Source organism: Patagioenas fasciata, chromosome 1 (genome assembly GCF_037038585.1).
Source record: "Patagioenas fasciata isolate bPatFas1 chromosome 1, bPatFas1.hap1, whole genome shotgun sequence".
In the NCBI taxonomy this organism is placed as follows: Eukaryota; Metazoa; Chordata; class Aves; order Columbiformes; family Columbidae; genus Patagioenas; species Patagioenas fasciata.
This window is the reverse complement of record NC_092520.1, coordinates 179,196,134-179,218,598: the sequence shown is the minus strand read 5'-3', so window position 1 is coordinate 179,218,598 and position 22,465 is coordinate 179,196,134. Positions and strand designations below refer to the sequence as shown.

The following is a 22,465-nucleotide window of genomic DNA, read 5'->3' as shown; positions in this document are numbered from 1 at the left end:
GTATATTTATAAACATTAATAAGGTCACCCCTCAGTCTCCTCTTCTCCAGACTAAAGAGACTCAGCTCCCTCAGCCTTTCCTCATAAGGGAGATGCTCCACTCCCTTAATCATCTTGGTTGCCCTACACTGTACTCTGTCCAGCAGTTCCCAGTCCTTCTTGAACTGAGGGGCCCAGAACTGGACACAATATTCCAGGTGTGGTCTCACTAGGGCAGAATAGAAGGGCAGGAGAACCTCTCTTGACCTACTAACCACCCCCCTTTCTAACACACCCCAGGATGCCATTGGCCTTCCTGGCCACAAGGGCACAGTGCTGGCTCATGGTCATCCTGCTGTCCACCAGGATCCCCAGGTCCCTCTCCCCTACACTGCTCTCTAATGGATCATTCCCCAACTTATACTGGAACCTGGGGTTGTTCCTGCCCAGATGCAATACTCTACATTTGCCCTTGTTATATTTCATTAAATTTTTTCCCGCCCAACTCTCCAGCCTGTCCAGGTCTCGCTGGATGGCGGCACAGCCTTCTGGCATGTCAGTCACTCCTCCCAGCTTGGTGTCATCAGCAAACTTGCTGATAGTACACTCTAGTCCCTCATCCAAGTCATTGATGAATATATTGAACAGTACTGGCCCCAGCACTGACCCTTGAGGCACTCCACTAGATACAGGCCTCCAACTGGACTCTGCCCCGTTGACCACGATTCTCTGGCTTCTTTCCTTCAGCCAGTTCGCAGTCCACCTCACTTCTCCCTTTCCCAACACTTGCAGAATGTGCTCTGTGAAGTTATGGCCCACATGGGAGATGAAGGGAATTATGTGATCTGGAGGACTTCGGGTTGCAATAGCTTCATGTACACCCAGAACTTAATTCAATTTCATTACAGAACTAGTGGCATCTACATATGGGAACAAAAGAACTTGAGTGGTGGTGGAGGAATTCTGTATTGACTAATCGAGATTAGTGGTTCTGGGAGCTCTAAGTGGCTTATTAGCATGTCTTTTTGGAGTGAACCACATTCCCCTCCCCAAGCCCAGAAAGGGTTTTGTTTCCATTCCTGTGTAACAGAGCTCTGTCCACAGAGCCCATGTCTACTGGAAGAGGGAAGATAGGTGCTGGAAGCAGGACTCTCATATCTCTGAGCAGTGCAGGAGCAGCCTGTCTGATATGTGTCTAATGAAAGCCTTGCACAGCCTGACCCTGGTCTTCAATGGATGTCTTTAGCATTACTGCAGATAAATACTAAATAACATATAGAACATCTATGTATAAATGTGGTCCCATTCCCTCAGTGCTTTGTGGCCCAAAGCAAAGGCGTTTTGTGATTAGTCATTTTTATAACTTGGGCAATTACTTTTTAATCTAAGATCTTTGAAAGTGTTCTGTCTGTGGATAAATCCTGTCTTGGTGACACAAGGGTTTTTTTCTTTAATTATGTTTGGGGGATTAAAATCTTGCTATTTTGGAAACAGCAGTTCAGACCAATGAAGCTGGCAATCCACACTGTAAAACTCAATTTTCATGCTAGGTGCCATGCAAATAGTCAGATTCTTAAAAAGGAAGAGCTGCTCAGTTTTGTAGCTGGGAGTTGCGATCCACTATGACTTCCATTTTTCTGTAAATATTATCTTAAGTATGCCTACAAATCATACCTGTCAGAATTCTTTTTTCTTGTATTACATTAGTTTTACTGCTGACTTGGTGATTTGTTTTTTAGAATTATCATGGAGCATTAAGCAGGATTCTGAAGTGTGAGTACTGGCCAAGAGATGCATTTACTTCATACCATTTAGCAAGGTTAGGGAACATTATTTTTGTGTAGGCATCTTCAGTGATTTTTCTTCTTAGTATGTTACTTACTGAAATAGTATTTTTCATTCTGTGCTTCAGCAGGGACAGTTAATTTCTCTGACAAAAAAAAAAGGGCATTTGCTCTTTGACACCTTATTTCAATTCATTACTTCACATTTAATTTAAAAAAAATTTATCAAGCACGTAAGCATTGCTATGACTTTTATTCCAGTTGTTAACTTTAGGCTTCATGCTACTCGTTACTACAGCAGTTAAAATATATTGTTACTTTAGCATTACTTGCATCTTGCGTGACACATCTCTTACCTTGATCATGAAATGCAGTGATCTACTTAATGTAGCTGCTTATGATCTTCCTTACAGTTATAGTCTGCACATGAAGGTGATAAGTAAAATAAATTGACTCCCTGTCCCACCCTCCTCCCCTATTTATTTTATTTTATTTTCTTCATCAGGAGAACACATATCTCTGTACTCCTTGAATGGCAATTAGAACTTTAGAGTTTATTTATAGAATTGAACCAAACTAGAAAAAAAAAAACAACCAACCAAACAAAAAAACAAACCTGAGTGCTGTTGTTGAATTCTGTGTCCCCACCCAATTTTACAACATAAGAAGATCCATCCACTTACTTATCTATCATTTTTCTCTGATTAAAAACTTGTTGGAAGCATTTGGGACACAGAAAGCTTCTGCAAACTCTTTCTCCTGAGTTTTTTGTTTGTTTGTTTGTTTTGTTTTTTATTGTGTGTACTTTTGTCTTTTTGGAAGACATATGTACAAAGTATTAAATGTAGCAGTAGACTTCAGCTAGCGACTAAGGCACCTGCTTTTTGATGTTTGTACATAGGTGTTCACATGAGTGCTAGGTGCCTACGCTTCAGTTATGGTCATTGTAGATATAGTCAATGCCTTGTTTTCACTGCTTCAATATCCAAAGCTCTTCACAGCCTACCCTTCTCTGTTGTCACATCCTTGTCATTTCATACTCAGTAGTCAAGGTTACCTCATGCCTCCTACCTCCACCTGACGCTTAACATTTTGAAACTAGCACCTTCTCAATTTCCCCCCATGTTGCTGTTCCCTTGTAGATATTTAGCCATGTTGAACTTGAGTCAATGATTAAAGATTAATCCCGCAGCCCTCTTATTGACCTTATGCGATCTCATTGTCCTTCTTTGTGTGTGTTGCTTGGTACTCATCTTTGCTGTGAAGCCTACAGAAACACAATAGTAGCTCTTGTATTGAGACTACTGTTCACTGTGTTTTCCAATATCATCTTGCTGTCTCCCTGTGCTCATCCATGTGCTAATGTATTTTCTTTTATTTATTACTTTTAAAGCAGGCAATTTGTTTTTTGCTGTGCTTGTACAGTACCTACTACAATAATGTTGCAGCCCAGAATTAGGATTTATGGGCATTGCTATGAATACAAATAGCATTAACAGAATAGCAGGCTTACTCAGTTGTGCAAGTTTGTCCTCTATTATTGGCATAATAAAGGGAGCTAACTTACTCCTGTCTTGTGACCAAGCAATATCATATTTAAACCCCTTCTGTTTCCTGCCTGAACAGTTCTGAGTTAAATCTCTACCTTATCCTTTCAGTGCAGTCATTGAACCCTGTGTAAATGTTTCTGCATCACATCTATTTTGTAATGTCAGGGCAGATTTTTTTTTCTGAAATATTTGAGGTGCCTTTGATCTGTGACATGATGTTTGAAAAACCTGACTTGGTTTCTACTTTTCAGGAATTCTTTCAATTCTCTCCTGTTAAGCTCTGGGAACAGTCACTTCCCAGTGATGGGCCTGGAGTGGAATAGGTCACCCCTTGTACCTAGCGCATTGCTACTGGTTGCTGTCACTTGTGTGCTCAGAATTGCTGCATTATCAGCAAATTTAATTGTTCCATCCTCAAAACCAGTTTTGCCTTGGAACTCCAGGTGCTGCAGAATACTAGCTTTTTAATGGTGTGATGGTAAGAGTTTGTGACACAGTGAGGAGAGTTAATTGTGATGTAAAACATTTGAATATTAACATATTCCTAGCTTTCAGTGTGATTGTGTTGTAAGGATGGATGTGAAAAGTTTGTAACTTTCTGCTGAGTGGTTTGCTAAAGAACTTGGGGAAATGTCCTGGGTTTGGCTGGGATGGAATTAATTTTCACAGAAAGCTGGGAGGGGACAGAGGCAGGACAACTGACCAAACTAGCCAAAGGGATATTTGATACTATCATGCTCAGTATATAACTAGGGGAGCTGGCCAGAGGAGGGAATTGCTGCTCAGGAGGAGGCCAGGCATTGGCAGGTGGTGAGTGATTGCATTGTATATTCCTCACTTGTATATTCTTTTATTGTTGTTATTGTTTACCTCTTCCTTTTGCTTTTCGGTTAAATTGTGTTTGTTGTTTGTTGTTTTTCTGATTCTCCTCCCCATCCTGCCAGTGGGGCAGGAGTGAGCAATCAGATGTATGGTACTTAGTTGTCAACTGGGGCTAAACCACAACAGGACAGAAGGGTCTTTGTTGGATTGTGCCTAGATCTAGGAGACAGGTACTTGCAGTCTACACATGTCAAGTCTTTCTGCATCTCCCTCATTCATGGAAACAGCTATGTCTTCACAAATGGAGAAAGGTGACAGGCAGGTTCAAGGGGGTTACAGGCATGTCTGTGCTTCTGTTTTAGCAACCTATGATGCTTTTGAGGGCTTTAATATTCTCACCCACATGATTCTATTGCATAAGCATCTCATGCCACTCTGAGAACAACCTACAAACTGAGGGACTGCACTCAGCCTCACCTGCGATGATTCACTGCCTGTAAATGTGGTGCTTCCCTAGATGGAAACTGGTTGTCACAGCTCCATTGCATTGTGTTGTAAGCTGCTAGAAACTGCTTTCACAACTGATTTACAGATGCCTTCATTACAGATATATGGTATCTCAAGTGTTTGCACTGATGTTGGAAAAGTTTGGCACACTTCTCAGGGTGTATCTTATATGCCAAAAATTTCAAGAAGCAATACGATTACGAGTATTATTCAACTTGTAAGTACACTTACTAGGTGTAACTGTCCATCATGCCCAAAAGATAAATTACAACATACGTTTGTGAGTCAATGATGTTGGGGTGAAGGAGAGCTGGTTCTATTGAAGGGACCTTCTCTGCCTCTGTCAGCAGTCATTGATCCTGTTCTAGTGTGTGTACATGTGTAGTATAGAACGCAGGAGTGACTAGTGTGTATGAGAGAGAAGGGGAAGAGTGACCAAAAAATGCTAGAATCATAACAAAGAATCTTGAGTCAAAGTTCTATCTTGGCAAAATCTTGATTGTGACAAGGTATATGCAGCTGTGAGCTTCTTACAGGAGCAATAGTCTTGCAGATTAATTTCCTGTTGAAAGATACACATTACACTAAGCAGTGCTATTTTAATGATAAGATCAATCTTCTATAGCTAAATCTTCAATGGCTAAACAACATGCAGACAATATTCTCTTTCAGACAGTTATAAACAAGGCTCAATGGCCAGGGCACTCTCTAATAAAAGAATTCCCCAGATCCTCTCTAGTTTGTCTTAAATCCTCTAAAAACAAATGGGCTGATTTAGGGCTTCCTTCAAGAGAAGGTACTGTTGAAAAGTACTTACTGTGTTGTCAGTTTTTGAAAGGGGAAATGAGTAAGAAGGCTGTGTGCCTGGAGTCTAAAGGAAGAGGAAGCATTGGGCTAGAATTGAGCGTATTTGGATTTGTTTCTCAGCTCTACTGTGTGCTTCCTGAGACTAATCATTTTAATCTTAGTTCTCTGTTTCTGAAAATCATAGATGTTATTTCCTGTTCATTGTAGTTTATATTTGCACCGAATACCTTTGTAGGCAAGGACTGTCTCTGATATCTGTCTGTGATATCTAATACAGGACACGGTGAGGTCCTGACCTCTTTTGTGACATTTATGCACAAAGTGATACAAACGATGGCTAATGCAATGGAAAAGTTTAAAATATTCATGCTGTGTTGATAAGACTGTGGTGTGTCAACACACAGCACCATTTTCCTGATCCCTGCTTGTTGAAAGTGCATAAAACAAACTTTCACTAAAGCACAAATAAGGTAGAAAAACATCTTTGTTTTAATTGTTTCTGGAACCATGTTTTGTTCAGTAAAGACAACCCTGGATGACTTGTCTGTGGGCAGAGACCAGCTTGGTGGCAGAACTGATTCTGTTAGTCCAAAATCATGTTTCTTCTTCTGTATAACACAGATCTATCCACTCTTACCCACAGACTCCCTCCTCATGTGCTCATGCAACTGTCGGTTTGGGCAACAGCACTACAGGCTCTGTGCTTGGTGATCCACACCATAGTTACAGGTAGATCAGAGTGTCTGCTCTCTATGGTGTCTGAGGTGGCAATTCAGTTTGGGTAGTTAAAGCTCTGCACAAGCAAATGTGTCCTTTTATTTAACAGCAAGATTGGTGTGTGGCCCCATTTTTGCTGTTTTTCCTGTTGCTGCCTCATCTGCTTGTGCTCATTCTCCCTTTCTAGCTGCCTGTCTTTTACCTCATTTGTCCCAGTGCAGACAGAAGAGAAGTGGGCTGATAAACGAAGAGTTTTAAGGTAAATGGAGTTGGTTTCTCTGTGTCAAAATCTGGCAGTGATCATAGGACCAATCACCATAAGGCTGACTGTAACAACTAAGCAAGTTATACGTGGGAACTAGTATTTTGTATGACGTATGCTCTGGCCTTTAAAAGGCATGGTTAGCAGGTGGTGCTAAGACTTCAGAGAGATAACAAATGAGGAGGTAAGGTTTTTCAGAAAGTGACTCTCTTGTGTGGGAGAGAATATATGGACTACAGGAGACAGAAAAGCAAAGTCACAGGTTGATTATTACAAATTATTTGGAGCTGAAATATCTGGGCTGGCCAAAACATTTCAATTTTTTTTTTTTTTTCCCCCGCAAATATAATGCTTCCTGAGTGTTGCCTGTCTTGTCAGTAATTGTCGGTGAGGACTTGTGGATATGGCCAGACTTCTTTGCAATTGGTGGATCAAACTAGAATTGTGATGGCTCGTAACATCTCTAGGTTCAAATTTGTTGCATTTTCACCAACTTGAAACTGTGGTCATTTATCTGTGAGCTGTAATGTTCCATACACTTTGAAACTTCCCCCTCCTTGAAGACTATTTCCAATCTAACAGTGGTGAATACAGCAAATTTATACAAGCTGCTGACACGCATTGTTATGCTCAGATATCTGCAAGGCCAGGGAGTGGTGCAGAACATGTCTAGAGGCTTTGCCTGATCAGTGGTGAGAAGCCAATGCCAGCCACTTCTATAAAAGCCAGGCTCTTGCCCTTAAGATATGTATATGTGTGCTTAATGGGAGGTTTATCCATATCTCTAAAATCCATTTGTGCCAATGATCCAGTCAGTCATCAAACCCATTAGTATGGCTTGGCTTCTTCATTTTGTCTCCTGAAGTTCATTTTTCCATTTTTTTCTTAAGATCAATGTTGGATTAATTGGTGGGCATGTGGGGAAGCACCCTTAATGGTATGATGGTCCTTAGAAGTAGCCATGTCCCACGTCACAGAATGATTGTCCTGGTTGTTTCCAGTTTTCTTACACAGTGACAAGATGACAAGTAGGAGAAATAGGAGTGATGATGACACCGAATTCTCACTTACAGGGCTGGTTATTTTCATCAGTTAAATATTGATGTCTTAGAGCAGATTTGTAATTGTTTAAAAATTGAAGGTAACATACAATTATGATCAGTTTAGTGGGATGATTCACTGTATGGATAACGAGTGGTTCCTGAAACTTTGGCTATGGCTCCTGAGACTTTGAGCATGTGGCGTTGGGTTAGCCAGTTCTGAAATGATCCAAGAATGATGTGGTGCTATTTGCGTATGGTTCTCAACAAAAAGGAGAATAATATTAAAGAGCTTACGTGGTTATTTCTGAATTTATGTATTTCTCTTATAGTGCCATTAGTACAATCTGTATGCTCAGGGAGATTCATTTGTTTCAAATTTGATGCTTTAACCACTAAATCATCACCTCCACCTGGCACTGAAATAAAGTGATTTGCATCATCTACATCAGCAGGGAAGTGTCACCTTTGTTAAAAAAAGAACCACCGACACACAGACTTAATTATCTATTCAGAGTGCAAGCTGGCAGCTCAAATGTAGTGATTTTTCTCCAAAACCGAACCAGATATTTAAAGAGGCATGATCAAAATCACGCTTCTCTGAAAAAGTAACTTCTAAAGATAGCTATAACTGATCTTTAAAAAAAAAAAAAAAAGGCTCACTTCTGTGTTTTATATTGTATATATTTTATATAATTGGCTTGGCTGCTTATCTGTTGCCAGTTTTCTCCTATCTTTGTCACAATTTGCTCCTTTATTAAAAAGATGTTTTTGTTTCAAAGCCACACATGTTTGCAGGTAGACTCAGGCTTCTGGTCTTTGAGCCTGACTAATGTGCTGTGATAAACCTGCTCTCAAATACTTTTCCTTTTTGTCACTCAAGCCACTAGTTTGAAATTTTGTATTGAACCCTTTTAAGATGCTGTTAGGTCAAATAATAGCACTGGAAAATGCATCTAATAAAATGCTGTTGAATAGCTTATTTTAACAATTTAGTGCATGGCACGTCATTAATAATAAGTGTAGTTGCAGTTTAGATCCACAGAAAAATCTGTTATTTTTGTGTAGGATGTTTGAAGTCCCTGTGCTGGAGAGTCAGGAAGACAGAAGCTGTGCAGCCCACTTGCTGCTGCTGGGGCTGTCCCTGAGCAGCCCTGGCCACAGGGCCAGACCCCAGCCCGCCCTGGCATTGAGGGGCTGTTAGATCCATCGCTCTCCCCGTGCTCTGGTAGCGCTTGTGGGACTCCTTCCCAGCACAGCTTTCTGGAAAGGCTGGCGGGACTATCTACACACGTCCAGCCGGAGGCCAGAATCTAACGTGAGAAGTCTCTTTGCTGGGTGTTTCATTCTCGGCGGAAATTTCGATATTGCCCCTGTTAACAAGCGCCGAGTGAGACGATCAGTGTTGCCCGCCCGGGTGGTCCCTGTGCAGCCCTGGGCTGGGCTGTGCTGCTGCCCTGGAGCCCTTTGTCGCTGCCCAGCCCCACCACTGCCGCCCCAGCGCCCTTTATTTCTACCCGGAGCTGCTGCTCCTCTTCGCCTGCTGCATCCCAGGTGGTGCTTGAGGAGGAGGAGAAGCTGCTAGTTTATTCAGTCAGTGATGCTCGGATTGTGGGCGGGAGCAACTCTTTTTTTTTTTTTTTTTTCCCTTCTCTTTTGCCTCTCCTTGTCCTTCCTCTTCTCTCCAGCACCTCGTCTTTGCTGTCTCTGCACTGCAGATCCCCGCTAGCCAGTTCAGCCGCTGCCGCGCCTCCCGGTCCGGGCCCCCCAGCCCGCCATGCCCCCCTCCCCGCCGCCCTAGGACGAGCTTTCGGGCAGCATGCGGCAGGACCGGCTGACGGGCTCGCTGCGGCGCGGCGGGCGATGCCTGAAGCGGCAGAGCTCGGGCGGCGGCGTGGGCACCATCCTCAGCAACGTCCTCAAGAAGCGCAGCTGCATCTCCCGGACGGCGCCGCGCCTGCTCTGCACCTTGGAGCCAGGTAACCCGCTCCCCCCGGCGGGGCGGCGACGCGGCGGCTGCAATCCCGTAAGCGGCTTAGCCGGGGCGCGGGAGCGCCGGGGTTCGGGCCGCTGCCTCCCCGCGGGGGCTGCTCGGCGAGGAGGACGCGGCCGGAGGGCGATGAGGGCCGCGGGTAGGCGCGGCGGGAGGTGGGGACGCGCCCCGGGGGCGGTGGCCGGCGGCCGGCACCGGCCCGAGGCAAATGGCCGCGGTTCGCCGGCCGGCGCTGCGGCGCGGTTCAGCCTGTCTGAGGAGCCGTGGCCGCGGCCTGAGGCGCGGCGGCGGAGGTGCCGCCCGGGCTGGGCCGGCCTCGGGAAGGGGAGCGGGGCCTCCGAGGCCGCCGGGCTTGGGCAGCCGGCGGAGGCACCAGCAGCGGCGGCAGCGGAGCCAGGCCGGCCCCGGGCAGGAGGCCGGAGGCGTCCGCCGGCCCTGCGCAGGAGCAGCGCGCTGCCCCTTCTCCGCGGGGCTCCCACCGCTCTCCCCACCCGGCGAATCGCGGCTCCGCTCTTCCTCAGCTCTCCCGGCTCCTTACCCCGCTCCTCCCCAAGGCGTCGCCGCCTCCCAGCGCTTTTGTGCGGTTTGCCCGTGCCCGCTCCCTGGTGTCTCTCTCCGTTCTCCCTCCCGGGTCGCGGCCCCGCCGCTTGCCGCCGGCCTCTCCCAGCCACCCCCGAGCCGCCGGGGCCCTGCGGTCTCCCCTCAGACTCACCACACCTTTACAGCTATATTTGCTAACTCCTGACGTGCCAGAGCCCCCTCCTGCTGCCCGGCCTTTGTCTGCGGTAGGGTGTTGTCTAAATCGGTAACCATGCCTTTCCTCTGGGGAAAGGCATCAGCTCTGCAGCTGTTTTTTTTTTGGATCCTGCTTCAGTACCAAAACCCTATAAGGGCCAGGTGGTCAGCCAGCAATGTGCATTTTCTCCAGGGAAGTGGGGTCTCAGCAGAAGCACTGGTGGGTCATTGTTACTGAATGCTGGATTCTAGTTGTCTGATATCCAAATTTTGCATAATTTGTTTTTTATGAAGTCTTGGAAATTTAAATTCAATTTGCAGCGCCAGAGCTGTCACTTGCAGCTAAAACACTGTTGATCTTTGCCTGATCCTAGGCATTACAAAATGCACAAGCCTGAGCTGTACTAAACGAGAACACAAAGCATAGAAACACTTAAGATTCAGTTTCCCATTGTACTAGCTGTGTGTGTGTCAGGCACACGGTGCTGACTGCTTCTGTATTTGAGGTGAGTTTCGGGTGCTATTTTTGATAAGGTCTCAGATATATTTACATATAGGTTTATGGGATTGCTGTTATCAGGGTCATTTCCTGACTCGTTATTTTCATGCACCCCAGCTCCTGCAGGAGTCTTCTAATACCCCATTCTTTTATTTATACTTCCACAAAGACTGGGGGAGATGATCAGAGTCATAACCACAAATGCCATAGTCTTAAAGCTAGGAAATCTTGCTGGATTGGGGTTTTCATATTGATCATACGTAAGTAAATAATGCCACTCAGGATGTGTGCTTTCATACAGTGATGGAGATGGAGCGGCTAAGGTTTTATTGGTGTCTGTGTCAGATGTCTGTTCATATTGTGGAGTTTCTGTAAACTGCAGATTTTAGATGTGTTTTGATACATCCCAATGAGCTCTGGCTCTTGACAAAAGTGATGTCATGTAGAGTTACTCAGAATGTTACTTTTATTTCTCTTCTTACAAACAAAACTCCACATTTAGAGAGAAATTACAGGGCAAGGCTAAGGATCTTCCTGAACCACAAGCGGCAATAAGGTGGTAGTTGCCGTTTTTTCCCCTAAGTTTGGACTCCCACTGCGCATGAATCTACTTTAGGCCTTTTTCTTTGTTTGTTTTCCATAAAATATTTATTGGCTTTCCATGGGAGAGGTTTCAACAGCTGCTTTTAAGTACAGCCAAGAACCTACAGTGATGTGCTGTGTAAGTTTGAAGCTGTATCTCATATGCATACATCAGAACAGGTCATCTTCCTATGCTTTTTCTGAAGAAATCCCAGACTTTGGCTCATCATTTTGTTTAATGTTGGTGAAGAGTGGGGATTTGGTGCCTTCACACAGGTACTTGGCTGACCACAACATTTTTTCTCCCCTCATTTGGCTCATGATGTGGTCCTGTGCTACGGTTTCATTATGCGGTGCAAGCCTGCTGTGGTCTGGGAATCCTACAGGGGTATCGTTCTCCCTCTTACAGCCTTTCGTTGTCAGGAGTCGTAGTGTATTTTACATGGGAAAGCTAACGATGCTAGTTGTTGTGTTGTAGTTTTGTTTTGATTTTCTCCTTTAAACAACCTTTTCTGCAGTGCTTTCAGATGACCTGGTTGCAAGGGCATTGAACTTGCCATATTGCAGCATTCTGCTACCCTTCAAAAATTTGACTGGTGCCAAACAACTGTACCTTTGTAGAGCTAGTTAATTCATATGTATTTCCAACACATTCCTGCATACATGGGTTAATATATTTTTTAAGCATGAAGCATCAGTTGAAAGTTTATGACCCTAGAGGTAATACTTAGTATGTCAACTGACACTATAGCTTGGCTGCCTTGATGTAAAAGGGCTGAGTTGTAGTGACAGCAGTTACAGTCCCCAAGAGTAGGAACTAGGCTGTCCATGCAGAGGAGCTGAAAAGAGAAATTCCCCCCAGATGTCTTTTATGCAAGAGCAGGTGTTTACATAATGGAGAGGAATGTGGCCCAGAGATAGAGGATGGACAAAAAGGAGAAAATACAGTGAAAATGGGTATAGAAGGTCTGTGGTAGGGTTGGGCGGGTGTGGGATGCTGAGTGGGGAAGAAGGTACTGGGGAATCCAAGTTAGTTTGTGAGGAGAAGGCAGCTGAATACAGAATTAAAGGGAGTTGCTGGTAACACATAGCACATGATGAAAGTGTAAGGGAGAAAAGATGGTATGTGGAGGAGGCCATGGGGAAAGACTGGTGATGATCCAGGCAAGAGCAGACAGGATGAAAATGACAGGACTGAGTGCAGAAAGAGAAGTTTGTGCAAGGGTGGGAGATTTGTTAGGAAAAAATGAAGATAGGAAGGCGTGGGAAACCAAGAGAGGTTGGAATAGGGATGGGCATTAATTTTCTTCGAGCTCTAAAGTCCAAAGACAAATTTGATGAAGGATGCAGAAACTGCACATAGCAAGGTGGTTCTTGTGCCAGAAACAAGTAACAGGCAGTGAGCTGCTGTTCCCAGCTTGCTGGTTACCCTCCTACAGATGCCCCAGGAAGGTCCCGGGTAGGAGTAGCCTTTCCTGGCTCCATCTGTACTGTTTGTGTTGCAGCTTCTTTTTACTTGATTTATATTTATCAAGGTTGTAATTTTTTGATTTCAGGAAATGTAAATTATTTAAAATGGGCAGGAGTGAAGAACCATTCCTGTATGGTCTGTGGCCAACTCCCCATGACTCTTTCCCTCCCCTTTCATAAAATCATCACATTATTTGATTTCTGGAATGTTTCTACCTGGGACCAAGTAAGGGGACACAGACATCAAAGCTTCTATGAGAGGTTACAGTGTATGGCCTGACCGAGGGGTTCCTCACCATACTGAAGAGAGAGCGCCGTGTACTCTGGTGTTACCATGTAATTTTATGTTATTCTAATTTCTAGTAATTGTCACAATTATCTTAATTGACTGTCATGATCTAATAAACTTTTGTAGATGAAGTTTCAAGGGTGTCACTTCAGTCTCATTTAATCAAGAGACACAGCTCTCTTGGCCCCTGTGTGAGATCCATGGTCATGATGTTCATGTAGTTATATTTTACTATGCTTGATCTTTTGCAGACTTGACTGTCTCTGCTTGCATTTTGCCTTTTAAATTTATAAGGCAAAGAGGGAAGTTGTTACTGAGATCTTTAAGTCTTAGAAAATGGGAAAGTGATTACTATTTGGCTGCTGAGTTGGAAATGAATACGTTATTATTTTGGAAGGCCTCTTTGCTGCAAGGCAGTGTTAGATAACCCATCAAAACCTCTTACCTTAACAAAAGGAGTTCTTGGTCATGATATCTTTTTGTACGTATTAGGGCTTTCCAGTATTTACCACTAGATTGCTTGGGAATGAGACTCACTTTTTTGCATTTACAGCAAACGTGATACAATTTTATCTTAGCAGGTTACTCACATTGTTACATTGCTTTGAATTATTATGAAAAGATTTATCTATTAGAAATCCCTGCTGAGTGTCATGGAGTTATGGGCAAGAATACTAATAAACAGTTACTTCCAGGAATAACCGCTAATGATTTAATGTTTTTCAAGACATTTCTATTATGGTTCAAAGCTTTTATTTTTCTAGATCTGACAAGCGTGTCCTTTAAATCTCAAGCAGGGAAATGAAAGCACTGATCCCTAAATCTCAGTGATGCAATTCTAAAATGCTAAAATTCTACAGCATACTAATTTTTGTGTGAATTATCTTTATTTCTTTTCCCTCTCCTCCCACCAAAGGAAAAAAAAAAAAACACAAACCTTGAAGGAGAAGGCTTTGTCTTTAAATTTATATTTGTCAGGCAGTAAGGCTCTAAAATTACTTATCACTACATCAGTATGCAAATGCTGAAAGGCATTTTACATTCCACAACTAGCATATGCCACTACAGTTTGGGTTTCTGTCAGACCCACAGGCTTAGTCCTCCAAAGCATCAAGTGTTACTGGTGAGTTGATTAGCATGGATTTTATATACTCAAAACCTTGCAGGATTAAAATATGTGTGGTTTTGGTTTTCTTCTAAAATATATGCGGCTATTAAAGTGTATGTTCAAAACCATTTGGCTTGATATTCTAGAAAGAAAAGAGGCTCTTCATAACATAATTTTAAATATGGAACAATATTAAGTTATGGAGGAAAAACAAAGAAAGGCCTTATTCTTTACCACAGAAGCCCAGTGGGAGGGGATGGGATGCGTCATGGTGTTCAGCACCGCAGCCCTGGACAGCGGCGCTTGAAGGACCAAAGACTTGAGCCTTCGAGACGTGGCCTGGGAAAGCCCATCTGAAGTGTTGCTGTTCTACCTGTTCTGGCGTACCCAGCACCACAATCAGCATCCAAACATCAGCCAAACTTTAAATCGTAGCATTTTATGTAACATCGTGTTTTATAGACTAATAGCAGGCGTGCTTTATAACAATTAAAATAATTTGCTCATGCAGCCAAAATAAAATCTAAGCTTAAATGAGAATACTGACCAAATGTGCTTTGCGTTCTGAGGAATTGTATACAAATTTCTATTCCAAGCAATAAAATAATTTTAGCACTGAAAAGTTAGAAATTAGGATTGAATGATTTTAATGTCAAGAAGTTGAAACAGATGGAAGGAAACGCTTTGTCTCTGTATATATATGTGTATATATATATATATATTTTTTTTTTTTCCTTTTTTTGGTGCGGATGCATGTAATAGTTTGCAGTGTACAAATATAGTTTGTAGAACAGTGAACTCCATGATCTTTAGTGAAATGAGTTGTGCAGAACTACTACATCATTAGACTAAAGAGGACATTACTGCATTTTAAAAACATTTTGTCCATGTACTACTTAACATGTGCCTTGAATCCACTGTGAAGACAAAAATTCACAGAAACAAGTTGAAATACAGTTATTGAAACATGTAGCTGAAATATTTTGTTCTTATTTCACTTGCATGTTTTTTATTTTTATCTTCTGAGATAAATTAAAAGAATGATTGTGATTACTTTTTTTCTTTTTGTTTCTAGGGGTTGATACAAAATTGAAATTCACTCTTGAACCATCTTTAGGTCAAAATGGTTTTCAGCAGGTAATTTGATTCATTTTTCTCTTTAGTTTGTGAAGGACTGGATTCCCTTCAATCAAGGTACTTGCCCTAGTTTAAAAGTGCATCTGTCATAATGTCAGAATATTATTTGCAATTGCCTCAAGAGCTGTTCCATTAGCATTTGGAAAATGTAATAGGCTTTCATTGTTTACTCAGATATCTCATAAGTTTTTGTGTCCTAGAACATTACATTTTTGTTATATCATTAAGTAATTAATCTATATCTTCCCCATGAGTGGATTATGCAGTTAAACTCTGAAATGTGTGCAGTAAAATGAAATGAATGTGTATGTCTGCAGTGTTGTAAATGTTGCTATACTGTTGCATTAAGCTAGTGGTGGATTTTCTATATTTTTGGATGTTTTCGCTTTTAGTGGCATGATGCGCTTAAAGCAGTGGCCAGATTGCCGACAGGCATACCGAAAGAATGGCGGAGAAAGGTAGGTAGACCTGTATGCTTTGTGGGACATGTTGCCTGTCAGTTTCTCAGGAGAGAAGAGGTGAATGACATCAATATTATGAGTGTTTTTAATAAATATTTAGAAGTTTTAAGTTCAAGTTGTATTGGGGATTTTTCCCAGTTTACATTATTCAGTGATAACCTCACAGGGCAGCTGGAGAGACTGAGGAGACAGGTAAAGATGTTTTCAGTAGTTGGGCTCTCTCTGTTTGAGGCTTTGGTAACTTCTTCTGTTGCAGATGTTATTGCTTCCTTCTGTCAGTCTCAAGGAGTTGCATCAGTGAAGCTGCCCCCACAGCTGAAGATCAACTGAAAGGAGAGCAAATCTCCAGTGTAGGCTGTCGTACTTATGAAGGTGAAGTTGATAGATGCTGGTGCTGTCAAGAATGCTTGTAGAAACATTTGATAGGGGAACAGCAGATTGCTTAAATTAGGGAAGCTCAGAGTCAGAAGTGATGTAGAATGGTAGAGTGCACCATTAATGGGAAATTGCACCAAATTATTGTTGTAGGAAAGAGTCCACTAGGATTTTGCTAAACTTACTTTATTGTTTTCTTTAACAACGTTTGAAGTTCCCTAGCCTAAAAAAGGTATGTTTATTCATCTTTACTATGAAGCTAAATAATTAATGATCTCACTTTAAACATGCAATTTTAATAAAAGAATATTTGTAAAGCTTTATAAAATACATGTAGTTCCATGTATTTTCGATGCATCTGATTAATTTTATTTTCCTATGTCCTTTTGGTTGTCTTTCTAAACCAAACCATTTCCTTCTCTCCAATTTGTAAAAAGGAATAGAAGAGTTACAGCAGCATTGTTTTCCTCACACCACTACGATTTTATTTTTAATCTATGACTCCGGCATATCGTTATATCCATCTAACAGCCTTTTTTCATTCCTGAAGTGTTCTTTTCCAACACACCAATTAGTCTCTCAGGAACTTTTCTGTGGTATGTGAGCAGCAGAGGTGATAGAATCACAGAATGGTTAAGGTGGAAAGGGACCTCTAGAGGTCATCTGGTCCAACCCCACTGTTCAAGCAGGGCCACCTACAACCAGTTGCCCAGGACTGTGTTTAGATGGCTTTTGGGTATCTCTAGGGATGGAGACTCCACAACCTTTCTGGGCAACCTGTGCCAGTGCTTGGTCACCCTCACAGTAAAAAGTGTTTCCTGATGTTCAGACAAAACCTCCTGTGTTTCAGTTTGTTTCCTTTGTCTTTGGTCCTGTCAGTGGGCACCACTGAGAAGAGCCTTCAGGTATTTCTATACAATTATAAGATCCCACATGAGCTTTCTCTTCTCCAGGCTGAACAGTCCCAGCTCTCAGCCTTTTCTTATAGCAGAGATGCTCCAGTCCTTTAATCCTCTTAGTGATCCCTTGTTGGACTCTTCAGTAGCTCTGTATCTCTCTTGTACTGAGGAACCCGGGACTGGACCCAGCACTCCAGGTGTGTCTCACCAGTGCTGGGCAGAGGGGAAGGATCACCTCCCTGGACCTGCTGGCAACGCTCTGCCTGATGCAGCCGAGGAGGCTGTTGGCCTTTGCCACAAAGGCACATTGCTGGTCAACTTGGTGTCCACCAGGACCTCCAGCTCCTTCTCTGCAAAGCTGCTTTCCAGCTGGGTGGTCCCCAGTGGATACTGGTGCCTGGCATTGTTCTTCATCAGGTGCAGGACTTTATACTTCTCCTTGTTGAACTTCATGAGGTTCTTGTCAGCCCATTTCTCCAACCTACCAAGGTGCCCTCAGGCTTATCAGCCACTCCTCCCAGTTTTGTGTCATCAGCAGACTTGCTGAGGGTGTGCTCTGCCACCAGCAAGGAAGCTGGTGAAGGGTCTAGAGAACAAGTCCTATGAGGAGTGACTGAAGGAACTGGTGTTGTTCAGCCTGGAGAAGAGGAGGCTGAGGGGAGACCTTATTGCTGTCAACAACTACCTGAAAGGAGATTTTGTCATGGAGGATGTTGGTCTCTTCTCCCAAGTGACAAACAATAGGACAAGAGTAAATTACCTCAAGTTGCACCAGGGGAGGTTCAGATTGGATATTAGGAAAAATTTCTTCATGGAAAGGGTTGTCAGGCATTGGAACAGGATGCCCAGGGAAGTGGTTGAATCACTATCCCTGGAGGTGTTTAAAAGACACTTAGATGAGGTTCTTAGGGACATGGTTTAGTGCCAGTGGTACGTTAACAGTTGGACTTAATATTCTTAGGGGTCTTTTCCAACCAAAATTATTCTATGATTCTGTGATTCTATGGTCGTGCAGCTCAGATCTCTGTCTTGTCATTTTGCCTTTCTCTGTGTTTGCTCATGTGTGACCACATGATGCTAACCAAAGAAGTAGTGACAAGAAAAGGGATGTGGTCTTTTCACTGCCATTCCCTGGTTTCCCAATGATTTTAAGATTGATACCAAAATAAAAGAAGCATTGTGTGCTGGCAGTGTGCCAATTGCCTCCTTTGCTGGCAGCAGAAGGAGCAGGATGACATCTACATTGTTGCTGTGGCATGTGACATTTGTTTTCTGGGGCTGGCAGAGATAAAGAATCCAGTCAAACAACATCACTAGGGTGTCAGCAGTGCCAGATGCTGCCGGGAGGCAGAACAGTGGCATTCCTCTGCATGGGTGGCTTCGCGAAAGTGTGGGAAGGGACATTTAAATGCAGAAAACATGAGATTCTGGGAGCTGTCTATAAATTCCTCTATCACACAGCTATCTAAGTGTTTAAGTCTGTGGGAAGTGTCTGAATTGCTTTTCTCACTTGAGTGATTTAACAGCCAATATAAAACTCAACCAATTTGCTTTCATCATTTCTTTTGATTTCCTTTCCAATAAAGATCCTTTATTGTTACTTGTTGTCATTGTATGACCCCTCATGTCTTTCATAGTTGGGGAACTTTTCAAATGTTTAATGAAGGTCCAGCCTTTATTTTTCAGATGCATAAATACGCTCTGGTAATTATTAGGCTTTAAAAATAGTCAAAATGTTTGGTTTTAGAAGTCCCTGTAGCACCAGCAGTTTAGGAAGCCCACTTGTAAAAGTAAGTTACTCTGATCCAAGTGATACTGTCAGATCAGTCCCAAATGCTTAATACTGGATGCTATTCTTCTGCAAAGTTGACCAGAAGAGACCTTTGTTAGAGAAAAGCACCACCAGATTTCTTCTGTGGGGTTTCCAGGAGATGTATCCATGGTGGAGTTTGAGGAGCGCCTGCAGCAGTGTTACCTTTTTATAAACCTCTTTGCTGGTTATGAGGTTAGAAGGGCTGAACTGACCAGGAGGGTCCTCCCAGGAGGGTGGGCTTCTGCCTACTTTAATTCTGCGAAACTTGTTTTAGATACAGTTCTGCATATTTCAAGCCTAACAGCAGATCTCATATGGGTGAAGCTGATGAGGTTCATCTAACAGTACATATGAAAACTGTTAATATTTTATGAGGGAAATAATTCATTTTGTTGTCTTGCTTTGTGTGTATTTTTTTAGGTTTGGCTGACGCTAGCTGATCAGTACTTACACAGTATAGCCATTGACTGGGATAAAACCATGCGTTTCACATTCAATGAAAGAAGTAATCCTGATGATGACTCCATGGGCATTCAGATAGTAAAGGTAGCCAGCTAACTTGTTATTTTATTTTTTAATGAAAAGTGATTTTTTTTTTTTTAATTAGGTGGAATTTGGATTTATTTTGTTCTCTGCTACTGCTTTGGGAAAAATTACACCTGAATTCCCTTTGGCTTCTTCAGCTTCTTTGATCCTTCTGCACCAGTCTGGTTGGTGTTAACTGGGAAAAAAAAATGCTGTTACCGATTTTTTTTTTTTTTCTCAGTTTCTGCTTTCTTATATTAAAAGAAACAGAGAAGTTTCATGGAGACAGAGTAACATAAGTGGGGTTTTTTCTCTCCTCTCCTCTTTTTCCCTTCTATTCCCTATAAATAAACACAAGTGTTCACTGGGATTAGAAACTGTGTTTTATAAGACAACAATTGAGCATTTTGCAGTTATTTTATGATAGTGAAACACCTTTGTCTATATATATTTCTCAGCTGGTTAATGTTTAATATTTAAAGCAGTGGGTAGTTTTGGGGAAAAGCTTAACAGATTTGCATTGCTATGGTGACTTAAATAGTCTATTTATGTATTTAAGAGGTATTACTCTATTTAGGAGAGATTGTGTCACCTTAACTAGACTACACAGAGTGAAATATTTTGTGTTCGTGATTGTCATCTGTACTTGGTTATTTAAGACTATAGATATTACTCATGAAATATTAACAATTGTAGTACGGTTTGCATTTCACTTAAAAATCACTTCAGTTTCAAGAATCCTGTTTCTGTTTTGAAAACTTAATTGCCTGCCAGTTCTTTTATACTTCGATAAAAACAGTTGCTCTTTTTTTGTCCAATTAAGCAGCTGTTACATCTCGCCACTTCGAAACGTAAATATCTGTTAATATCTTCTGTGACAACTTCATAGGAACATCTTTTAGGTAACTTGTTTACTTAAGAGCTCACTGAACCTGTTTCTCCTCAGTGTGCTAAAGGTTTGCAGATTGAAAAAGAAACATTGTCATCAACTCTGAGAATATGTTTTGGGAAGGTGGAGGTGGGAGGAGAACTGGGACAGGCAGGAGAACTAAAGGGGGAAGGAAAATGCATATATTTTCTGTCTATTTTCTTTTTTTTTTTTTTTTTCCTGTAAAGGACCTTCACCGAACTGGTTGCAGTTCTTACTGTGGCCAGGAGGCAGAGCAAGATCGAGTGGTATTAAAACGCGTTTTGCTGGCTTATGCCAGGTGGAATAAATCTGTTGGCTATTGTCAAGGATTTAACATACTCGCTGCACTTATTCTGGAAGTAATGGAGGGCAATGAAGGGGATGCCCTGAAAGTGAGTAATTTTTTTCTTTCAGTGTTGAATACTGCTTTTAGTTGGTGAACTTTAGAATAAACCAGTGCACTTTTGTAGACGGCCTAAAAGAACGGGACTCGAAAGAGTCAACCAATTTATATCTGTGGATTGTTTGTTATCCTGTCTGAGCTAAAATGCACAGTTGGAATGTTATCAGTGTTAATTTTTTTTTCAATCAGAAACAAATGAAGGCTTGGCCATAATAAAACCAAATGGAAATACTGCTACTAACTGTTGAATATCTTATCCCATAATCCCAGATCTGCCTTGAGATACCATAGGTAGCTGAAACATTCAGATTACATTATCAACCTCTTGTGTGGTGGTAACATGTGGGGCAGTTAATAAATCTTCTGCATTTTAAAGCAAATTCTAGGAAAACACAAATGTTTTAAATGAAGAAAGTATCTGTTGCAACTGGTAAATACCTGAAGCTGCTTGCTTAAAAAGCGTTCTCAAAACAATTGACATGCCAGTGAAATAGGATAGACTGCAGCGGTGCAAAAAGATTTCTGTTCTTTTCTGTGCTCTCATATATCTGAGATTTCTGAAGTAATATCACTTAGTGGGAAGGGAGCAAAATCCTTTACGAAATGGTTTCTTTAGGGTTTTGTGTCATATGTCGTAAGAAATTAATGATAACACAAATAACATAGTTGTAAGTTAATGTTATATTATTCTTCTATTGGTAGAAATATATTTGAACAAAATAAAGCATATTTTTAAAAGATAATGAGGTGTCCCAGTATTCAACAAAGGCTTGGGAATGCATCTGATAAAATATGAAACTTCAGCTTCCTTGTGTACCGTGTTTTGATCATCTATTTTCGTAGATCCTTAAAACTTAACAAAAAACAACAAAAAAAAAGCCATCGAAAATGTGTGAAAGCTATTGATTTGTCTGTGTCGACTACTGATCTACATGCTTTAAAACATGGAACAGAAGACTGTTCTTGCCCAAACAAATCTTGCAAGGACAAGTGGTGGTATGTGGTCACAAGCAGCTGGGAGAGAAAAGGAAGCAGTAAGGCTGTGTAAGGTGGTGCTTGTGGAAGTCCAGTGTCTGCCAAGCTCTTTCTGTGGGCATCTTACGAAAAGAGAGGGATTGGAAGGAGGATTGTCTCCTGCATAGGGAGGTGCCATGCTCCTCTCAAGCATTAGAGGCTGTATGAAACAGATAAGGATGCTGGTTTGAAATTGTAACCAAGGCGTAATGGAGAGCTTAAGCAAACAGGATGACCGCATGTGGGCTCTCTGGGTATGGTTTGTAGGACAGTCTTGCAGGATTAAAAGCCGTAGAGACTGCAAAAGATCCTGAAGTGAAGGCCAGCATCTTCTGTTGGGCTGGCGGTATACATTAACTTCTGCATATTTCCTTGTTGCATTTGTTCATTCTTCAAAGTTTGACAGTATCCAGTTAATACATTACCACCCATGTAGCCGAGTGAGCTCACTTGAAACAGATGTCAGTTTAAATGTCTCATGCTGCTTTATTTAGCACCTTTCAAAGTGACAAGGTGAAGTGCAGCACACGGTAACACATCACAGTAAAATGTGTGGAGAATGTTTTTTTAAAGAACAGTATCTTGCATTTTGGAGAGGGAAAAAAGATTATTTGTGGCACTTAACAAACAGAGAAAGGACAGTGGAACTTTCCAATGGCATGGAGAATCTCATGAACACGTACAGCAGCAAAAGTGCCAAACGTGGCCTTTGGTTTCAGTAACGCTTCCAGTTTGTGCGTAGCTTACTGTGACATTAATTTCAGTCATTAGTGGCTCATAAATG

At 42.1% G+C, this 22,465-nt stretch overlaps 1 protein-coding gene across 4 annotated transcripts in view; it reads left to right on the top strand.

The window, feature by feature from the left end:
• The window catches only part of TBC1D30 (TBC1 domain family member 30), a 55,937-nt gene that overhangs the window by 16,975 nt on the left and 16,497 nt on the right, over nucleotides 1–22,465 (top strand). For 2 of the 4 annotated variants that reach the window (XM_065854599.2, XM_065854629.2), the window contains exons 3-6: nucleotides 15,220–15,281; nucleotides 15,674–15,739; nucleotides 19,250–19,375; nucleotides 20,471–20,656. In XM_065854599.2, coding sequence (XP_065710671.1) covers nucleotides 15,220–15,281; nucleotides 15,674–15,739; nucleotides 19,250–19,375; nucleotides 20,471–20,656 — 440 coding nt within the window. Of the gene's footprint in view, nucleotides 1–9,110; nucleotides 9,448–15,219; nucleotides 15,282–15,673; nucleotides 15,740–19,249; nucleotides 19,376–20,470; nucleotides 20,657–22,465 lie in introns of those variants that run through there. The other 2 variants (XM_065854607.2, XM_065854615.2) reach the window with 2 other exon arrangements.